General features: G+C 44.7%; 3 protein-coding genes across 3 annotated transcripts in view; all 3 read right to left on the bottom strand.

Moving 5' to 3' along the window:
- Window positions 1-15,635, bottom strand: part of LOC147460494 (uncharacterized) — a 43,017-nt gene extending 27,382 nt beyond the window's left edge. Inside the window, exon 1 of the mRNA XM_086507833.1 lies at window positions 15,362-15,635. Within this exon, the coding sequence (XP_086363959.1) occupies window positions 15,362-15,441 (80 nt within the window). The 5' untranslated portion in view covers window positions 15,442-15,635. The remainder of the gene's footprint in view (window positions 1-15,361) is intronic.
- Window positions 15,636-18,158: 2,523 nt separating this feature from the next.
- On the bottom strand, window positions 18,159-19,205 carry LOC147460493 (MFS-type transporter clz9-like). Its single transcript, XM_086498729.1, has one exon. It carries the CDS (start codon window positions 19,203-19,205, stop codon window positions 18,159-18,161), a length of 1,047 nt encoding a protein of 348 aa, XP_086354855.1.
- A 258-nt stretch (window positions 19,206-19,463) lies between these two features.
- On the bottom strand, window positions 19,464-19,985 carry LOC147460492 (uncharacterized). The gene has a single exon (XM_086498722.1). The coding sequence runs from the start codon at window positions 19,983-19,985 to the stop codon at window positions 19,464-19,466; it is 522 nt and encodes a 173-aa protein (XP_086354848.1).
- Between the last annotated feature and the right edge of the window lie 1,857 nt (window positions 19,986-21,842).

Raw genomic sequence — 21,842 nt, 5'->3', positions numbered from 1 at the left:
GTGATGGGAGCATCGGAAAGGGAATCTTTCGTTGGTCTCGCAGGAAATCCGAATTGGAAAAAGGAATACGCGCAACGACGCAAGCACAAGAATAAAAATACGTTCTAAATCTACCATACAAAAAATGCTTCCAATGCTTAAGAGAGTGAATGACAGACAAAAGTTCTTTATCATAAACTGAATAATTCTTTTCCGCACTATTAAACTTCCGACTAAGGAAAGCTACAGGACGACCATGCTTCTGGAGCACAGCGCCTATGGCGACATTGCTCGCATCCGTCCATACCTCAAAGGGGTCATCCCAAGAGGCAAGGATAAGACACGGTGCTTCTGTCACCGCAACCTTGAGAGCTACGAAAGCCTCAATGGCTATACCTCGGGCAAGTCTACGCGCTGACGGCGAGTCTTTACCCCTTTCAAAACATCAGTCATAGGTGCAGCAATGCGTGCAAAATTCTCTATGAGCGAACTATATGCTTGACATAAACCAAGAAAAGAACGCACATCATATGCAGTTTTGGGCAAATCCCAATTACGAACCTGTTCCACCTTCGCGGGGTCTAGCTTGACGCCTTCTGCAAAAATGATATAACCCAAATAAGTGACTTCAGTAAGAAAAAATTCAGACTTCTTAGCTACAATGTACAACTGACACTCATCCAAACGAGTTAATACCCTTTCAACATCTCTTTCATGTTGTTCCCACGATGCAGAAAAAATAAGGATATCATCTAAAAAGATGAACACACATACACCTACCATGTCGCCAAAACGACCTACCATGAGACGATTGAGCGTACCCACGGCTCCTGTCAATCCAAAAGGCATAACAATATACTCCCATTGCCCTCGCTCGATGCGAAAGGCGGTCTTGAAAATGTCGCCTTTGAATACCCGTACCTGATGGTATCCACTTTTGAGATCGACCTTGCTGAAAACCTTTGCCCCATTGAGCCTATCGAGGATATACTCAATGCGAGGCATCGGAAACTTGTTCTTGACGGCCATCTTGTTTAATGCCCTGTAATCAACACACAAATGAGACGAACCATCCTTCTTGCGAACGAACAAAATAGGGGCAGCAAAAGGACTTACACTAGGACGTATGAATCCTCTAGCCACCAACTCGTGAGTTGTCGCTCTAACTCTTCCTCCTGTGACTTGTTCAAATGGTAGGGAGTCTTACTGACAGGCTGCGCTCCCTCCATAAGCTCGATGTGATGGTCCTCCGGCCGCTCCAGTGGGAGACGAGGTGGAAGATTGAAACCAGCCTGTTCAATCCAAAAAGGGCGGTAGACTTTACTTCAAACCTTGATTTAGCTTTCACCCATTATTAGTCGTCTATTATACTTGCGCTATAGTGACACAAGAGAGGGGAATGGGATACAAATGCTAGAATGCACCTATATGAGAAGACCGACACCAGATTGGCCCCTAACTTAGGCGCCCCTTTCGGTATTTCTTTATTCTTTAAAAGAGGGGATAAATGTTGTGGATCCCTACAAGTTGCCCCGCACAAACTTGGCTGAATTTCAATTGTTCCAGCCCGATTTCCACAGCATAACTGTACTAGAACCCTTCACAGTCAGTATTCCCACGCATTGAATGACTTTTCCGACGCATACGGGCACTTTGCAAAACCTGGCGAGAATCTGCAGCACGCTGAATTCTCTGTTTTCAGCCCTGAAAATGCGCCAGATCACCTGTACAGCGGTCCCCTTGCGTCCCCGAACCTCCTGGGGGTGTTAGGGTCCGTTTAGGGCCAAAACCCTAAACCTGCAAAAATACACAGCAGGCTGTAATTTATTGTTTCGGGCTCCGTTTCGCGTGCCGGTCGCATCCGTAGCAAGTCCTCAAGCTCCCGCACCTGTAGGGCTACTTGCCCTTTGAATCGGACGAGATTTCTAGCGTGAAACCTCTCCGAATTCACCTGTACCTGCGGGGGGATTAGCCGCTAGCTAATCCAGTACCTGTACAAGAGGCTCTTGCCTCGGCAATCGCGCATGAACCCACACAACTGTACATTGGTCAAATGAAGAGCCCACTAGAGGGGCATAACATACTGCCAAAGGGGAGAGAGAGGGCAGTGCGTAGCGTGCAAGGCATCACTCCTGGCACCGCACTGTGCATAAGAGGGAAAGCAAGCACTCCATAGCTCTTAACCTGTGACAAAACTGAAAATGAGGCTCTCCCACTCCTAAATTCAGCGCCACTTCTTGTTGCATGAGGCAAGTGCACCAGAATGTGCCACTTGGCACATTTATAAGCATTTTCCCGTTTCGGGGTTGCCGTCTAAAAATATCCCAACCGGTTGCCCAGTTGACTTCACGGCAGAGTAAGAAAATGTTCCCCTTGTCATTCCGGAGGTAATGACGTCAACACATTTTCAGGTCCCAAAATAGCAGTTCCCTAAATTTTAGGAGATGCTGCCATTGTTTCTTTCTAGGTCATCCGACCCTCTTTGTACACTGTGGCCACATCCAGAACTGAAATGTAGCCTCTGTAGCAAAGGATTCCACTTTGGCTAGTCAATGACCCCACTTGGCTAACCATAGTCCTTGTCCAACCTTAGTGCTCTCTTGCCCTTAGGCCTGGACTCCCTCTGGACAATTCCACACTAGCTATGCAATGCAGGGCAGTTAGATTTCCCGAGGGGTGTTTCCAAAAAGTGAAAGTAACTAGATAATAAGAAAGAAATCAACAAAAAGGATAGATAGTAGTCACACGCTGGTGACATACCCCCCTCTTGAAATCTCAAACGTCCTCGTTTGCATCTATGTCGTTCATGCTCCTAGTCAACACTGATGTATTCAACACCTGTTGACACATGTACGACACATGTGTGCTCATTGTCAACCCTGGTGTATTCAACACCTCGTTGACTCATGTATTGCCTGCGTGTGAACCCTGTCCCAATGACATAGTGGTAGCTGCGCACTCTGCCATTGCTTTGAGTCACTAACTTTCCAATGACAAAATGGTAGCTGCACATTTTGCCACTGTCTTATAGTACACGTTGGATCCCGTAACACTTTCGAGCATACCCAAACCGACAGTTTAAGAATGCAGTTACACATGTACTCTTCAATAGAAGCAATCACTGTATCCTTGACAAACTGACAAGAAATACTCACTTCTATAGCACTAACCAAACTTTTGGACATTCCATAAGAGCAATTGCCAAACTGACAATCTGTACAGCTCTAACATTCATGTAACAGGTATTTGATTTGAGCTCACTTTAAATACCATGTACATCATTTGTTTCAGAAGCCATTGTCACACTGACAATCCATTTAGCTTTGAAACTCAAGGGGTCAAGGTAGGTTGCAAATCGAAGGCTTCCAGGTAAAGTGATAACACAATTGGTGACTCTGCAAGTTCACCTTCTTCCATCCACTTAGCATCCATTGGTGGATAGTTTCTGAACTTTACCAAGTAACGCCTAGCAACCTTGCCTTTCACTTTCCTTTCTTTGTGTGCCAAAAACTGTTCCGGGACCAAGATCTCGTCAAGTTCCTCGACTTCCGGCTGATCTTCAGCTGGCATATCTTCTGGCACATCACCCACATAGGGTCTGAGAAGACTCACATGAAATGCATTGTGAATCTTCCAACTGTCAGGCAATTTCAGCCTATATGCAACATCACTGATTATGTCGCACACTTGAAAAGGCCCATAGTAACGCATGCTGAGCTTTGGAAACAGTCTTTCCTTGCCCTTCATCTTCTTTAACCTTGCCTTTTCAAAGCGTAAAAGCACCCAATCACCAAGTGAATATACCACTTCACGACGGTGATGATCAGCTGCTTTCTTTTGCTTTGCCTGAGTCCTTTCTAAGGCCACTTTGACCTTCTTGTACATTTCATCCATGTCTTGAACATACTTATCTGCTTCAAATATCTTGTCCTTTGTATGCAGTATGGGAGGAACTTTCTTGCCACCTTCAACTATCTCAAAGGGTGCCTTGCCAGTTGATGAATGCACTGTATTATTGTATGCATACTCCACCAATGGCAAATACTGCTCCCACTTTCCTTTATGCTCTGACACATAGCACTTCAGCAAATCTAGAACAGTAGAATTTGCCTCTTCTGATTGCCCATCTGTTTGAGGATGAAACGACGAAGAGAATTTGAGCGTGGTGCCCATATTCTCAAACAAGCCTCTCCAGAACAAACTTGTCATGCGTGGATCACGGTCGCTAACAATCGACTGTGGCATGCCATGATACTTGAAAATATTGCTCATAAACAAGCGTGCCATCTGATCTGGCTTTATCTTCTTCCTGACAGGAATAAAATGAGTCTGTTTGCTGAATCTGCAAATAATGGTCCAAATACCATCGTTTCCTGTCGACGTTCTCGGAAGATCAAAGATAAAATCCATAGCAATACTTTCCCATGGTTTATCTGGAATAGGTAGTGGTTGCAATAACCTTGGTGCCTTTTTCTTGTCAAACTTGACCTTTTGGCATATTAGGCATTCTCGCACAAAGGCATCCACATCCCTTCTCAATGTAGGCCACTAGAAGAATGTCTCAACCGCTTTAACTGTAGCATCGATACCACGATGCCCTGCATACGGTGGGACATGACTCTCTTCCATAACTTTGCGTCGCAATGGCTTTGTGACACACAATCTACCATGCATCATCATGAACCCATCTTTGAGAAGATAGTGTTCATGACGTTGTCCATCCATTAGTTGCTCGAAGACCCTTGCAAAATCTTCATCATTTGCATACTGTTCTCTCATATCATCAAGTTCATGATGATAAGGAATCGACACAGCTGAAATTTGTGGCTTCCTTGACAAGGCATCAGCCACAACGTTCTTCTTGCCTTCCACATGCACAATCTGAAAATGGAACATGGACAAGATATTTGCCCATCGCATATGCTTCTCACATAACTTTGTTTGTGTCAAGAAGTATCGCAAGGTCTGATGATCCGTTTGGACAACGAAATCTACACCTAGCAGGTAGTGTTTCCAACTTAAGAGCGCATGAATCACAGCCAGTAACTCTTTCTCATAGACCTGCATGGTCATCTCTGGCCCTTGCAAAATTCTGCTCTCATAGGCTACTACCCTGCCATCTTGCATTAGCACTGCACCAATGCTACTACCCAGGCATCACACTGGACCACAAATGACTTCCTAAGATCTGGCAACACAATGACTGGATCTGAAGTCATCTTTTCCTTTAAGAGATTAAAAGCTGAAATCTCTTTTTGTGTCCATCTAAAGGTGACTGCCTTCTTTTGAAGAGCATGTAAAGGTGAAGCAATCTCAGCGAAATTTCGGATAAACCTTCTGTAATAGGAGCATAGTCCCAAAAAGCTTCGGACATCATGCACCGTCTTCAAATTTGGCCATGACTTGATCGCTTCAACTTTTGCAGGATCCATTCTGACACCATCCTTTGACACAATGTGTCCCAGAAAGTGAATTTCTTCCAGAAAAAACTCACTTTTCTTTGCATTGATGAGCAACCTATGACTGCGTAGCTCTTTGAACACAATGGCCAAGTGATGCCTATGCTCCTCTTCATTCTTTGAGTAGACTATCATGTCATCAAAGAATGTACCAACAAACTGCTGGTGTGGACGGAAAATTCTGTCCATCATCCTATTGAACGTAGCAGGAGCATTTGTGAGACCAAAGGGCATCACTAAAAATTCGTAAAGGCCAAACGTTGTTCTAAAAGCAGTCTTGTGCACATCCTCTGATCTAATGTGGATCTGATGGTACCCACTCTTTAGATCTATCCTGCTAAACATAGCTGCTTCTTCTAATTTGTCCATAATATCATCAATTCTAGGTATAGGGAACCTATTCTTGATGGTATTCTTGTTCAGTGCACGGTAGTCGATGCACATACGCCATGAGCCATCCTTTTTCTGCACCAACAACACTGGAGAACAGAATGGAGATGAACTGGGCTGAATCAACCCCTTTTCTAACAGCTCCTGAACTTGGCCCATTATCTCTTTCTGCTAAGCCGCACTAACCCTGTACGGAGGCTTATTTGGTGGGCTACTGCCTGGCACCAAATCTATCGCATGGTCCTCGGGTCTCTCTGGCGGTAATTGAGACGGTAATGAATCGGAAAAACAGTCACTATACTGTTGTAAAAACATTGACCTTTCTTTATCTAGCACAGCTAAATTTGATTCATCACAATCTGACACTTCACGTGCAAAAACCAAGTACGCAGAAAGATGCTTTTTCATTACAGAAGTAATAGCAGAAGCTGATACAGTAGGAATAGACTCTCCTTTAAGCTTTACATCCAGAATGTGAGTCTTTCCCCTGCTCTGTATAGTGATCTTTTTGTTGTAGGCATCCATGATTCCCTGTACACGAAACAACCAAGGAATACCTAACAACACATCACATCCGTCCAGTGGCATGATGTAAAATTCTTCAGCATCTACATAGGACTATCTACATAGGACTGGATATGTAGACGCAACTTTCCAATGATGGTGTCACAGCCTCTGTATGGCCAGGACATGCCAAACCTGCCTCTGCTGTATACCCCATCTCTTCAGGCCTGATTCCCAACTTTGAAGCCAAATCTGGGGAAATGAAGTTGGCTTTGGCACCTGGATCAAAGAAGATAAGCACTGTTTGATCCCTGACCTTTCCCCATGCTCTGCAAAGCTCACTTGCATCTGAATTTGGCTTGTCGCCCACCATATCTGGCACTAGACCAACCATGGGCTTCTTTCCTTTCTTGTCTTCCTTGTCATCAGAATCAGCTGGCCTTTTCTTTGTAGGACAGTTGTAAGCAATGTGGCCAGGCTGCTCACATATAAAACATTTGTTCTCTGTCCTCAAGACCTTCTTTTGCTCTTCTGACTTGCGAGGAAAACGTCTTTTCCATTTCTTCGCTGGTCCCTTTTCTGATTCAGCCGTAGCTTTATCTTTCCCTGCGTTGGCTGACTCCTGAGTCCCTTTAGGAGCCTCATTGGGAACGTGCTTCTTGGCTGAATTTTTCTTCCCTGATCCTGCCTTGACGCCAGTGTTAAATTCACAATCTTCTCTCTTGAGCAAGCCATTGCCAATGTTTGCTACCTCGATGAGCTGCGTCAAAGTAGTGACTTTTGTCTTCGTACAGTATTTTCTCAATCCTTTGGGTAGGCCACAACAGTATTTTTCAATCTGTTCTATCAATGGCACAAACCTATAGGAAGTTACTGGAAGTAGAGCTTTCCAAAACTTCCGATTGTAATCATCCAGATTTCTGCAAGTGGCAGCATTAAGCTGGTGCCATTCTGTCATGACATCTGCTTCGAAATCATCAGATAACCATGCTGCTGCAAAAATCTGCTTAAAGTAAATCCATGTGGACGGAGCTTGCCCTTGAAGCAATAAAGTTGTCCACCATTGTCCCGCATTCCCTGTCAAGAAAGTGGCTGCCTTGCGGACCTTTGAAGCCTCTGTAAAGTTTCCCCCTGCATAGGCCTTGTCAAACTGCTGGAGGAATGAGAGAGCCTTCTTCCTGTCATCAAACCCTGTAAAGGTCGTGAATGACACACCTTTGCCACCTTCTTTGTACGGAGTTGGCCTCTCCAGCGGCGTTAAATTGTCATATGGAAGTGACTGAAACATGGGAACACTATTAGGGTTCATCTGTGTTCCTTGGCCGCTATTAACTTGACCTGGAAACGCCATATTTGGCTGCTGATTTGTAATTCCAGCCATACCAAAATTTGCCTGTGGCATCCCAAATTGGCCCTGAGTGCTCTGAAACCCTGGTTGCATACCCATGACACTGTACATGGGGTTAGGCATCATCGTTTGAGCACCCCCAAACACTGTTCCTGGCGTATAAAACTGATTTCCAGGTGCATGACCAGCCATGCTCTAGAATACCGATCCACCTCCAAAATAGCCAGAGTGTACTGAAGGTGGTGGGAAGACCTGTTGCATAGCCTGTAGGTTGCTTCCCTGCCCATTAGAACCAGCTATAGGCTGCTGAAAGGTGGCGGGCTGAATTGGTACAGCTTGAAAAACTGGCATCTCAGCCACCTGTTCTTGCACCTTAGGCACAGGTTGTGGAGACTGCATGTTCTCCGTTAAGTGTACAGGTGTTTCCATTGACTGTGCGGTATGAATCACCTGTGCTCGAGCCTTAACAGGCTTTTGAATATGATCCAGTGACCCAACTTGCTGAGACTGAACAGGAGGTTGCAGAAAAGCTAAAAACCTCGGGTTCTGCATTACTTGTGTGAACATAGCCACAGCAGTAGCCAACTGGGTCCTGAATATATCATCATCCGTCTGTGGTGGTCTTGAGGACTCACCCACTTCATGTGTCTGTTGACCCTGTGAAGAGGAAACCTCTTCAGTCACATCATCTAGTCTGTCAGCCATAATTACAATTCCTTGTGTCTGGTCTATGATCCCCTGTGTCTTCAAGCCCAAAACTGCCCAAGGCTCACTTCTATGGGAAAGAGTGATTTAATCCCGTCGATGGAACCATGAAACCGGCCTGTTCAATCCAAAAAGGGCGGTAGACTTTACTTCAAACCTTGATTTAGCTTTCACCCATTATTAGTCGTCTATTATACCTGCGCTATAGTGACACAAGAGAGGGGAATGGGATACAGATGCTAGAATGCACCTGTATGAGAAGACCGACACCAGATTGGCCCCTAACTTAGGCGCCCCTTTCGGTATTTCTTTATTCTTTAAAAGAGGGAATAAATGTTGTGGATCCCTACAAGCTGCCCCGCACAAACTTGGCTGAATTTCAACCGTTCCAGCCCGATTTCGGTAGCATAACTGTACTAGAACCCTTCACAGTCAGTATTCCCACGCATTGAATGACTTTCCCGACGCATACGGGCACTTTGCAAAACCTGGCGAGAATCTGCAGCACGCTGAAATCTCTGTTTTCAGCCCTGAAAATGCGCCAGATCACCTGTACAGCGGTCCCCTTGCGTCCCCGAACCTCCTGGGGGTATTAGGGTCCGTTTAGGGCCAAAACCCTAAACCTGCAAAAATACACAGCAGGCTGTAATTTACTGTTTCGGGCTCCGTTTCGCGTGCCGGTCGCATCCGTAGCAAGTCCTCGAGCTCCCGCACCTGTAGGGCTACTTGCCCTTTGAATCGGACGAGATTTCTGGCGTGAAACCTCTCCGAATTCACCTGTACCTGCGGGGGGATTAGCCGCTAGCTAATCCAGTACCTGTACAAGAGGCTCTTGCCTCGGCAATCGCGCATGAACCCACACAACTGTACATTGGTCAAATGAAGAGCCCACTAGAGGGGCATAACATACTGCCAAAGGGGAGAGAGAGGGCAGTGCATAGCGTGCAGGGCATCACTCCTGGCACCGCACTGTGCATAAGAGGGAAAGCAAGCACTCCATAGCTCTTAACCTGTGACAAAACTGAAAATGAGGCTCTCCCACTCCTAAATTCAACACCACTTCTTGTTGCATGAGGCAAGTGCACCAGAATGTGCCACTTGGCACATTTATAAGCATTTTCCCGTTTCGGGGTTGCCGTCGAAAAATATCCCAACCGGTTGCCTAGTTGACTTCACGGCAGAGTAAGAAAATGTTCCCCTTGTCATTCCGGAAGTAATGACGTCAACACATTTTCAGGTCCCAAAATAGCAGTTCCTTAAATTTTAGGAGATGCTGCCATTGTATCTTTCTAGGTCATCCGACCCTCTTTGTACATTGTGGCCACATCCAGAACTAAAATGTAGCCTCTGTAGCAAAGGATTCCACTTTGGCTAGTCAATGACCCCACTTGGCTAACCATAGTCCTTGTCCAACCTTAGTGCTCTCTTGCCCTTAGGCCTGGACTCCCTCTGGACAATTCCACACTAGCTATGCAATGCAGGGCAGTTAGATTTCCCGAGGGGTGTTTCCAAAAGGTGAAAGTAACTAAATAATAAGAAAGAAATCAACAAAAAGAATAGATAGTAATCACACGCTGGTGACAAAGATCATCCTGCAAAAAGAGATGTTTAAATTTCGTAAACAACTCCGAATACTTACCTGGAACCTGAATGCTCTGGGAAACTGGAGCAACATATATGAATGCCGCGTGTGCTCCTCATAGTAATTCACGCTTTACCTGCACATGCGAGATGAGAGGCAAAGAATGCAAGCCCTCCTCAGCACGGATGATGAGGGGGAATCTGTTTTGGCATGCAAAGTGAGAGTGAGAGCCTCCGAATCAACGAGAGGGGTCAGTTCACGAAACCACTTCATGCCTAAAATCATATCACATCTTGAGAGCGGAGACACAAGAAATTTCCTACGAAAAGAAGCTTGCTTAACAGTAAACATCACATCAAGGCACTCCTTCGTGATGAGAGAGTCCATACCAGGAGCGAAGCCAGAAACCTCGATAGGAGATTTCTGACTAACCTCTAGGCGGACTCTCTCAACAAGAGGGAGACTAATCACATCATGCATACTGCCTGGATCAAACAATATGATAAAAGGTTGTCCTTTTACATAACCATAACACTTCATGAGAGATTCATCAATGTGTGTGTCAAAGTCATGAGAAGATGCAGGTTGTGTTGTAACAGAGTTTGTGGTAGTTGTGGGTGCCTTTGGTTCTTTAGGTGGGACTGTCTTAGAACAGTTTTTCTTAATGTGACCCTTAATGTGACATTGAAAACATCTACCTTCTTTAGCATAAATCACTTGTTCTTCAGCCATGATGTATCCTCCTATAATTCCTTGAGAAGCTTTTTTATCAAGGGTTAGCTTAGGTTTTGCAAGTGCTTTAGCTTTACTCTTAATTTCATTGTTAGAGTTCTTTTCCGAGGAATTAGAGGAAGAAGGACTAGAAGAATTACCATTCTTACCGTTCTTACCATTCTGTGTGTTCTAAGAATTCTGCGGGGTTCCTTGAGAAGTCTTGTTTTCCTTAGGCTTTCCTTTGTTGTGTTTCATCTCGTGGGCGAGAGCAATGGCTGCCGCTTTGTTGAGATCGGGTGGATCGAGTACCTCGACATCATACTTGATATACTCGTCCAATCCGTAAAGAAATGCCTCATTGCGCTTCTTATCCGATTTGCGTAATTGAGTGCCGAGCTGCAAAACCTGATTAGAGAAAGATATAACCGGCGTACCGTTTTGCTTGAGAGCTCGCCAATCGTCCTTCAGTCGTGCAAGGTACTGAGGTGGCATAAACCGCGCCTTAAGCTTGTCTTGGAAATCAGCCCAACTAAAAGAGAGGGGCGTGAGATCGTCGGCTGCCTCTAGGTGCGCGGCTAGGTGTGCCTCTTGCCAAGCCTGATACCAATTTATGGCATCACCGGCAAGGTACATAGCTGCCGTCAAAACTTTGCTATTGCCTGTTTTCTTAGTTGTCGCGAAATAAGCATTAAATTGATGCAACCAAGAATGAATAACAGTAGCATCCATCTTACCGTCATACTTACTGAAAGTCAACTTCTCTGTGACTGGACTGTGTGAATCCGCATCGTGGCTTGCGCCACTTGACGAACTCCCACGATCTTTGGGTGATTCGGTCTTCGAGGCTAGGACTTGGGAAATAAATTCTTGATGACGAATCTCCCTTTGAGCTTCTCGCTCGGCGTCCCTTTCTGCCTCTCTCATGCTCATCACCTGAATGCGAAGTATTCATGCCGCTTCGGGTGACGACCATGCACTAGGATCTTTGGTTCTTAAGTTCACGAGGAACTTGGGTCTTGAGGTTCTTGAGTGCTTGGGTTCTTGAGGGTCTTGAGGGTCTTGAGGTTCTTGAGGGCTTCTTTCGCTTGCAAATCGCGTTGGAGAAGGATCTTCTCTTCACCCGAGTTCTACCCTTTTCTGCGGGCGCACCCCTTGGCGGCCTTGCGCTCACACCAAGGTTGCTTTTTCCCACCTCACGTCGATTGGCCGGCCGCTAAGTGCACGGTCCGCTCTCAATGAGTGAAAAGAGACACGAGGGGAGGTTGGACAAGCCCTTCTTTCTTGGGATTCCTGTCACTCTTCAACAAAACACGATTAGGAATCGCAACGCCCAAGGAAACTTGGGTTCGTGCAACCGCAACAAGCAAAAAAAATTATTGTGGTTCTTTCCTTGAGTAATGCAGAACACTTCCAAAGCTCTGATACCAATGTAAGGTGCAGCGGAATGAATGTTGTAATTTCTCAAGATTAGTGATCTTTATTGCTCAAGGTTCCTTTTAGTTCTTAGGGAAAGAGAGAGCTTTCCGTCTTGTAGAGTGTTGTGGTCACCAACAAAGTGAGTGGATATTGTGCGTGCAAGTGAATGAGACTGAGAGAAGAAGAGAGAAGAGATACGACACCGAGAGGTTGTAAAACCCTCCTCCGAAGGCCCCACTCTCGTCGGCGAAAGTGGTCTACTTGATTGCACAAATGCGTACAATGCAAATGCAATGGACTGATGCAACGGGAACTATGTCGGTGAAGACGATGAAGATTTTAGGGCTGAAATAGATGCTTCTTTATCTGCTGTCCGCAAAGGGGCAAAAGCTGAAAACCTGTGCCACTTTCGGGGCTGAATTGGCTGGTTTTTCTCTGCTGTAAATGGCTGAAATTGACTGCTTTGTAGGCTGAAGTTCTGAGGGAAAAAACGCTGTGAAAACCTACTCCTTTAGGCTGCATTTTGGTGTTGACAACTAGGCTGAAACGCTGCCACAGCAGAAGGTCTCGGGCTGAAAAACGCTGTCCCAATGAGTCATATAATGCTGAAAACGCTGTCCCAAATGATGATCCAAAAAACGATGGATGTTCTGTCCTGCTAGCGTTAGTAGTGGGCTGATGTCGCTGATGTTGGTGCTAGGGAAACGCAAGGAGCATGAGGATGATGGCGATGGTGGCTGGGGGTGAATACACCAGGTATGCAAGAAGCAAAAATGCTGATGGCTGCGGGTGGAAGGGGGCCTCACCAAGTCGGCTTGGAGAGGGTCTTGCTGAGAGAGGGAGGGAACACCTATTGCTTGGTAGCCTGCTGTGCTCCTTGGCTCATCTGCCAATTTGTGCTAACTTGGGTTTGCTTATAAATTAACTTACCCAATTTGCCCTACTGAGTACCCAAACAAAAGTCACTTAATAAATAAGTGAAAAATGTCAAAAATAGGGAAAAATGGGATAAAGTCGTCTAAAAAATCCCCAAACTGACTCTGATGGAATCTGATGGAAATGCTTATGCTTATGCAAGGTGCAAACAGAGGATATGCATCTACACTGAGTGACTGGGCATGCACACTCTACGAATAGAATCACAAAAGTGCCAGATCACTCCTAATCTAACTTGATTGGACTTGACGGAAACCCTGTTATGGTGTAGCTTGTCCACGGACACATAGGGTTGGGATGTGTCACGTGACAGCTCTCTCCTTCCCTAAGTAAAAGGAACCTTGAGCACAGTTCGGAGCACTCATCTTGAGCAAAGTTCAACATTCACTTCCGCTGCACCTTACAGGTATCCTCTGGAGCTCCTCCATTTGCCAAGTGTCCACTTGATAAGCAAAAATCAGCCCTCTCGATCGATCGATCGATTTGGGCGTCCACTACTAGCATGAGGTGTCCTTTGGAGCTCCTCCATTTGCCAAGTGTCCACTTTGCCCATTTGGTTCAATTTCCCAATTACCCATCCACTTATGAAGTCTCACCGAGGGACCTAAATGACTTTAACTAAGCCTAGCCGCTTCTCTACTAGTCAAATTTCAGTATCGATCGGCCCAATCATCTTGTGGCTGCCTAGCCTTGACTCCTACAGGTGAAACTCTTGGCCAATGGCCGTTTTCACACTAACCATGCAATGTCCGAGCATTTATGGTTTCAAAAAGAGGGTCCCAAAAATTAAATATAAACCAAGGAAACGAAACCAACATATAAAGTTAGTATTTTGTCACAGTCTTGTAACAAAGCACCCCAGCATCATTAGCATTTTTGCATCAATTCAGCCCAACATTTTTCCATCAATTCAATCCAACGTTTTTGCATCAGTTCAGCACTAACGGTTTGCAATTTATCAGCATGAAGCATCAGCACTCAGTATTCAACATCTAGCCATCGTATCAACATTTGTACCAGCAATCTAAAACAAGTACTTGCTCTAGCAACAGTGCAAGGGGACCCTTAAGGGTGGTTAGAGCCTTTCTCCTCTAACCAAAGTGTTCTCCTCTTCTCTCCCTCTCTCCTGTTGCTTCACCTTAGCCAATGAGCTATCATACGCTCATCTTTGGTACTTCCCTTTTATCCTCTTCCACAGCTTGTTCAGCTTTTTTTGCCACTTTTTTCAACTTCCATGTGCGACTTGATCATTGCAATCCCCACTTTTAGTCATCAACATAGTCACCACCCGAAACTAAAAATGGAATAACCAATATTTCATAGTTTCATCCGAGGTAGAAACGATCAAGAGACAGCTTTCTTTTAGAAAAAGTATTATAAACAATGTATTCCACAAAACAAGTAGCTTAGGAGGGGCTATAGGTGTATTCCTAACCGAAACACAACAAAACATGATTGAGAAGTTCCAAAAAACTTGCTTCAAAAAGAAGAAACGGTAAACCGTAAACCTACAGTCTACAACCCTACAAGTTACAACTTTCAAATACTACAGAGTATCAAACTAAGGTAGTATAGAGTCCCTGCGCATTTGTTTTGATTTGTACGGCTTCTTAAGGATAAGTTGGACATATAATGCATGGTCAAATTCCTATGAGGATTGTGAAAGGGTGGCAAACCCACATCCAAGGGCCTATACACATAGAGGAATAGCATTTGGAAGGTGCACGTAATGCTGTAACACCTCCTATCAACAACAGATGTATAGAAGTTGGTCAGGAAAATGCGGAAGTCTTGGCAAAAATTGGAGAGTTGAAATGAGTGCCAAGCCAAAAATGACAAACCTTCTAGCGAAAAGTCTCGATGACCATAGTAACAAGACACTGCGTTTTGGGGGCCCGAAATGGAAACACCATTTCCTCAACGTTTCGGACCAGAAGAAACTCCGTTTCACACCTTTTTTTATAAAGGTAAATTTGGGGGGAAAACGTGATTGTTTCCAAATGTTGTTTTTGGGAGAAGTTTCGTGGACAAAGCTTTAGGAGCAAACAAGTGTCTGCACGCACAAAAAGATAGGCTCTTGTAACATATGGACAGTTTTGACTTGTGACATGTATGATGTACCTTGTAAGTTGTCAAGGTGGTATGTAGTTCTCATAGAGGATGAACCAAGGTGGTGAAGAATAATGCTAGGTAATCCTGGCATAATGACTCTGTGAGGAGCATAGTGGTTCTCTCTCTCTCTCTCTCTCTCTCTCTCTCTCTCTCTCTCTCTCTCTCTCTCTGTGTGTGTGTGTGTGTGTGTGTGTGTGTGTGTGTGTGTGTGTGTACCTGGGACCTGCCATTTGAGCGAAAGCACACCCAACTCGGCCATCTCCCACCACCACTAATTCCTCATGCGGATTAGGCATCGTAACCCGCTTCAAATTCCTACCCACCCCTCAGGTCCCGTCAATGATATGCATGTACGTGGGGCGCCGTAGCTCGGTTGGTTGGGTGCAGCCCGCGCAGTCCTCTGTCGATGGAGAGCTGAGCGTGATAGGGTGATTTGTAGATCCCTCGTCACTAGGGTAGAGGAGCCAGTATAGAGACACCTAACTTGGCAAGGTGGTATCATGCTTGATTTTTGGCCAAATCACACGGTTAGGGTATTGGTGAGCACCGCCACGTGTCCCTGAACATCTGGAGGTAAGATGGTGAGATGGCAGTGAAGGAAAATGGATTTCCACGCAAATTCTTTGATTCCTTTGTTAAAAACTAGAGCGTGAGTGGGGATACCAACCCCCCCCCCTTGCACATTTCCACTTAGGATTCTCCCTTTGGATGATAAGTACCCAGAAGAGAGACGACTAATGCTCTGAGTCACTCAGTTTGGGATGGGGTATGTACCCACTCCCGGGTAGACACTTGGAGGCTCCTCAGCGAGATGCTATCCCTTCACGCTATTAAGGTGCCAACCTCGTGTACATTGAAGGCACACTGTACGAGTTCATTGCGTTGCCTCCTCACGCGCTCAAGCTCGGCACAATGGGCCTCGTCTTCCCTAGCTCGCCCATTGCCCTTTCACTGCGTTGCCTCCCCACGCGGGCGTCGTCTTCCCTGGCTCGCCTGTAGTCAAAGCCGAAGCTTGCCTCACGGTGCCCCCCTCTAGCCTATTGTATCCTTGCCTTGCCAATGATGAGGGAATGCTTGACGCGTGCTCTGTGAAGTCCCTGCAAGAGGCAATCCTGTCGACAGAGCTAATGAGGTCGAGAGGGATTGGATGCCACTAGCCCTTGTGCTTGAGTGGAACCTCCTATGATGGAGATCGGGGTAGATATGGTAGCCGCAGCCTCTCAAGCTCTCTTATCTGTACCGCACCCCTCTCAGCCCTTGCAAGAGAATGCCAAAAGAGTCAGCCGACAGAGCGAAACCAGGCCCGCATCTGCCATCTGCAGAGCCAAGAGTAATTGTTGTTCTCTGCAATTTTTTGGTTTTTGAGTTGATGTGCAGTCTATTGCCTTTGACTGTAAGGTTTTCTTTCAGGACTGCTAATAACTTGTGGAGCAACATGCGACAATTTACTTTGAGGTGAGGACTCTCGAGCCTCACTCAACAATAATGGATGCTTGTGAATGTTTAGGGAGTGTTAATATGTGGAGCTTGTACAGAGATATACTTTTGAGCTGAGGACTCTCAATCAGCCATAATGGATGTATGTGAATGTTCATTTTGAGTGCTTCTAATGTGGCCGAGATTCACCTTCGTTGAGAACTAAAATCTTTGCGAACGTTCTTGATTTGACTACAGGCTACTGCTTGAAATGTGACTGAGGTTAAACTTTGGCTGAAAACCATAATGAATGGCTAATAGTGTGTGAGGCTAACAGTATTTGAAGGTTGTCCCAAAGAATAAAACAAGCATTTGAAAGACAAATGTAGTTGACGCATTGAAAGACAAAATGCATATGCTGCAGTAAGACTATAATAGGAAGGGGATATGGTATGAAGAAATGTGAATGATAAACTTTGTGTTGTCATAATAGATAGTAGTTGATGTTGTGTGAGAAATGGGGATGTATCATGTGTTTAACATACTAACCATAAAACAAAACTTTACCTGTTGCACCCTCAATTGTTACATACAAGTACTTTTATACACCATAAAGGGCAGCTGGCATGTTAAGCATGAAACAGAAACTGATTGGTAGTATTACGATTATTGCTTTGATAGAAACTAGGTATATTGCTGCAGGAGTACAACCCCAAGATTGGGCTGGCGAGTAGGAGAGATTGAGTTTTAACATGTGCTATAAAACTTGTTGAAATACCTAACCTTGATACAAAACACTACTCCAAAAAGTTTAGGGCTCGCCTAGAATAGTGAAGTGCTCCAAAATTGAGATTAAGTAATGCAGTCATTCTCGAGCTCGTTTAGCACGCAACTTTTGCATTTGATGTCGTCGCGCCAAGGCGTGATAAGGCTGATCTATCTGAAGTGGCCTCAATTGTAAGCCTTCTAATGAACCTTGTTCCCACAAGACTGCTCGTAATCTTTCTTCAAAGAGCTGTTGTTGAATTTCCCAATCTTTCCTCGAAAGTTTGGTTTCCCGGGCATGGGCCTTTCTTTGTCGAGCAGCCTCTTTCTCTGCAAGTGAATGAAGTCTCTTCTTTTCTTTTTCAATGCGCTTCTCCTCTTTTGCCTTGGCTATCTCTTCTTTCTTTGCATTCTTTGCTCTCATACTTTCAATGTATTGTGTAGATGTTAAAATGAGACTATTTGTGTAGTCTACAAAAGCCTCACGGTTTGCTTGACGCACACACACTTCTGACATTGGAACTCGGAGCATATCAATGATACGGTTTTGCTGAGATGTGCCTTCTTGAGTAGTTGATGTTGGACCTGCATTTGAATTTGGAAACCATGCTTCTTGATGAGCTGCTGCTGTTGGAATTTGAACCACATTACTGACACATCTGTTTTGAGTTAGGCCTTCTTGAACAATTGTTGTTGGAGCTGCATTTTCATTTGGAAACCTTGCTTCTTGATGACTTGTTATTGTTGGAATTCGAGCACTATCAGTGATATGTCTGGTTTGAGTTATGCTTGCTTGAAAAGTCGAAACGGGAGCTGCATTTCTATTAGGAAATTATGCATCTTGAACTCTTTGTACCTGAGCTGCATTTTCATTAGAAAGTCGTGCATCTTGATCTCTTTGTGGCTGTACTGGCAGAGTAGGAGAACTTACCTGGTTTTCCATGTAATTCGTGGTAATTTGGTTGGGTGTTATGTCCCAATTGCACTCGTCTTTTGTGAAGAAATGTGGTTCTGAGTCGCAAGGTGTGTAGTTTGAAATTTCAGCTCCCTCCAAAAGCTGGGTGAAGCTTATTGCATGTGTCCGATTCTCTTGCTGAGAAGAAATTCTATTTTCTTTTTGGAGCTGAGATGCGAGAGTATTGAGAGCTAGTATGGCCTCAACCTCATCCTCTATGGGCTGCTCAATTGGCGTTTTGGGTACTTGTGACTCTGTCTCGTCAAGTGGACTTGTCTCCTCAACAAGGTTAATGTGATTGCAGGGCATACCTTCAAACTTAACTGCTGCAAAATCTAGTGGCCATATCCCTGTTGCTCGAAACCCTGCTTTTATGTTAGCTTCCGTTAAAGATAAACTTATTGCTATTGCCACAATAGAAGCCAGCTCTGTCTTGCTTGCTTGCTTCGAAGCTGTTCTCTGTTGCCATTTATCCCTCTCCTTCCGAAATTGCACTTTTAATGGCTTGAATACTGATACGTCCAATGGCTCAAGTTTATGTGATGTGTGGGCTGGCAGTGTGACAATATCTATGCCGCTCTCTTTTGCTTTGGCCACTACCTCAAGTGAGACATGACTTCCGTGTCCATCAAGGACTAAGAGGTGTCTATTTTCTTTGCCTTGTAGTGAAATAGCATCATCGAAGTGTTTAAGCCATGCTTGAAACAACTCTCCTGTCATCCATGCCTTTTTCTGTACAGCCATGGCAGCTCCAGGTTCACAAAACCTAATGTAGTTAGTTGTTATGCGACTGCCCTTAAAAATATAGTAAGAGGGTATTGCTTCACCAATTGCATTAACACAACACAGTATTGTCATCCACTCACGTGAATCACATGTAACTCCATAAACTGACCTTGATCCTTTCTTGGCTAACACTTTCATACCCTTATCTCTAGATCCTTGAAATCCTGTCTCGTCTGCATTCCAAATATTTAACGGCGGGTAGTTGTGTTTTGAGTAAAGCTCTTGAAGGTTTTTGTGGAATGTTTCTACTATTTCTGGCCTGAATCTGCTTGCCCTTGACTGGTCTAGGCTCTCGGTAACTCGAAAAACTAGAGTTGGGTGCCGCTTGCGAAATCCATCCCACCAGCTTCTGCCTGGAATGCCATTTGAAAAAAGTGTGTTCCTTGTTTGACAAATTTATGCAGCTTTGAGCTTTACATCTGTCACAGAAACTCCATGACCAGAGTCACACTTTAAAAAAATCCATTGGAGCAATGGTTCTTCTTCGGCGGTAGTGAGAGTGGTGGGGGGTCCTTTCCTTTTTGTTCGAGTCCTTCCCTCTTCCCAATTAGCAATTGCACCTCTGCTAATGCCAAATTGTATGGAACATTTGTTTAGAGAAAGTCCATGTTCTCGTGCATGAAGAGCTTTGGCCATATCTTCTGTTGTCCATGACAGCTTCGTGCAGGCTGTTGGCCTCTTTGGTGTATTTGGAGGATCTTCTCCTACCTCTGGAAGAGGTTGGGCTGGAGTAGTAGGTGTACTTGATCTTGACTTTTGAAATATGGCTTTTGTTATGAGAGCAAGAGGAGGATTTTTGTTTGATCTTCGATGCGATCGCTTCTTAATTCTGCTGTCTTTGCTTTCAAGTGGATGGTGTGGTTTTTTGATGCCAACCTTTTCTTTGTCTGGTGGAGTTGTGAAAGCTACCTTCTTCATGCATTGTTTGTTGGTGATAGGACGAGGCAATCGTGTACTCTTGGCTGCAGTCCTAGTACTCTTCTTTGTCGACTGCTTGTCTTGGCTCTTGGTTGCAGTCCAAGTACTCTTCTCTGTTGACTGCTGGTCTTGGCTCTTGGCTGCAGTCTTCGTACTCTTCTTTGCCATGATTTCTGCACACAGATTTGATTAAGTGAGAAATTAATTGGGAAAATGCACCTATGTTAGAGTACTGAAATATGCACACATTTAATGGCTGTGGTTTTTTTTAAGTCATCAAAAGTTAATTTCAAGGTAAATATGAAATTATCAACTGTCAAACCAGAGATATTAGGTCATACTGTTAAATCAGATGATTTGAAATATAGACGATTGAAAGAGATTACTTACATTATCAAGGAAATTATTGAAAATCGAGAAGAAGTTTTGCGTATTCCTTTATAGAGAAGCGCTTCTTTGGGACATGTTGCGTTGTCTCCGGATCTGTTGGTTGCTCTTCTTCAGGGCTTGTTGTTGGTTGCTCTTCTTCAGGGCTTGCTGGTCTTTTTGTGGGTTTTGGCGTTGAAGTGCTTTGCTTGATGCCGATGAAAGGAGCCTGCTTTCTTTTGGGGTTTTTGCAATGGTAAATGGGCTGTACATGTACTCTTCCGCAGCAACACCCTCGACCACCGTGCTTATGTATTAAAACAGATGTGCAAAGTAGACCTTCCAACTGTGGGTGTCTTTCAACTAGGCAAGCTTTACACTCGCAGGGAGCTACAGATGCCATTGAGGAGGATTTGCATAATGGGACAGTGAGGCTGGAAACTGTGAATCTGGTTTGCAGCGTAGGGATGAGAGTGTGTGTGCAACATTAAACTTTGCTTTGGTTAAGTGATATATGCTCTGTTCATACTGGTCATGTATGCTTGCTTATGGCTGGGAAACTGGAATCTAGTAGGGATGGTGTTTTGTTGTTGCTTTTATGCTGGTCTGAGTCATGGTCAGGTTCTGTTTTGTTGTTAAAGGCTCTGCTTGAGGCTGGCGTGAAATTCTCATGTTGATTCATGATTCTTAAAAATAAATGCATCGTTCATTATTGTTGAGATGGGGGTGTGTTGTCATTGAGCAGGTGGCGAGTCACTTGGAGATGCGGAATGTAGGATTTAAGGCTGTGGAGTGCACCAGTTATGAGGCGTACGCGCGTAAAGAGGAGCAGAGTGTGTATTGAAAGTTGAAAACTTGGCCTTGAGTTGTAATTCTTCAGCATTTTCAATTTTTTAATGAGCCACGTTGTAAATTTTGCCTCTCTTTAGGCCCTTATTTTAATACTCATTGGGTCATTTATGTCTCTAACTTTTGTCTCTCTTCTGGTGCCCTGTTACTTACTGGCGCCTCTACCCTATATCACACGGGGTTTTGGTCTCTCCAAAGTGCTGGAAGCCTTATAAACGGATGAGAGTTATAGACGGAAGGGTAATTTAAGTCTCTAGAGGATAAACCTGAGCATTGCAGCAAGGTAGAAGGCTTGTATGTGGACAGAGATGGATGCTTTCACCATTGGAGGGACAAAGGCTTGGGTGGGATTTGAATGGTTAGCTTTTGCAGTTACAAAACGATGATAACTTCGGTGAAGATGAGGTCGCTTGCAACAAGTCATAGGGGATGGGCCAATGGAGACTCATGTGATAGCCATGAGATGGACGATTTCTTTGTAGAGCAACAAAATGTTTAGTTGGATGCATTTATGTTTTCATCATATGATCTCAATACGCAAGACAAGCAGGGCTTACTAGACTTGAAAAAATGGGCAAGAATCAAAGATTCGTTGCACGTAGTGGTTGATCAAGGTGGCTCTATGTTTCTTGTTGGTGGGAG

This window comes from Adiantum capillus-veneris, chromosome 3, assembly GCF_014529385.1.
Source record: "Adiantum capillus-veneris isolate H3 chromosome 3, ASM1452938v2, whole genome shotgun sequence".
Classification (NCBI taxonomy): domain Eukaryota; kingdom Viridiplantae; phylum Streptophyta; class Polypodiopsida; order Polypodiales; family Pteridaceae; genus Adiantum; species Adiantum capillus-veneris.
The sequence above is the reverse complement of the archived record's forward strand: the minus strand, read 5'-3'. Positions and strand labels throughout refer to the sequence as shown.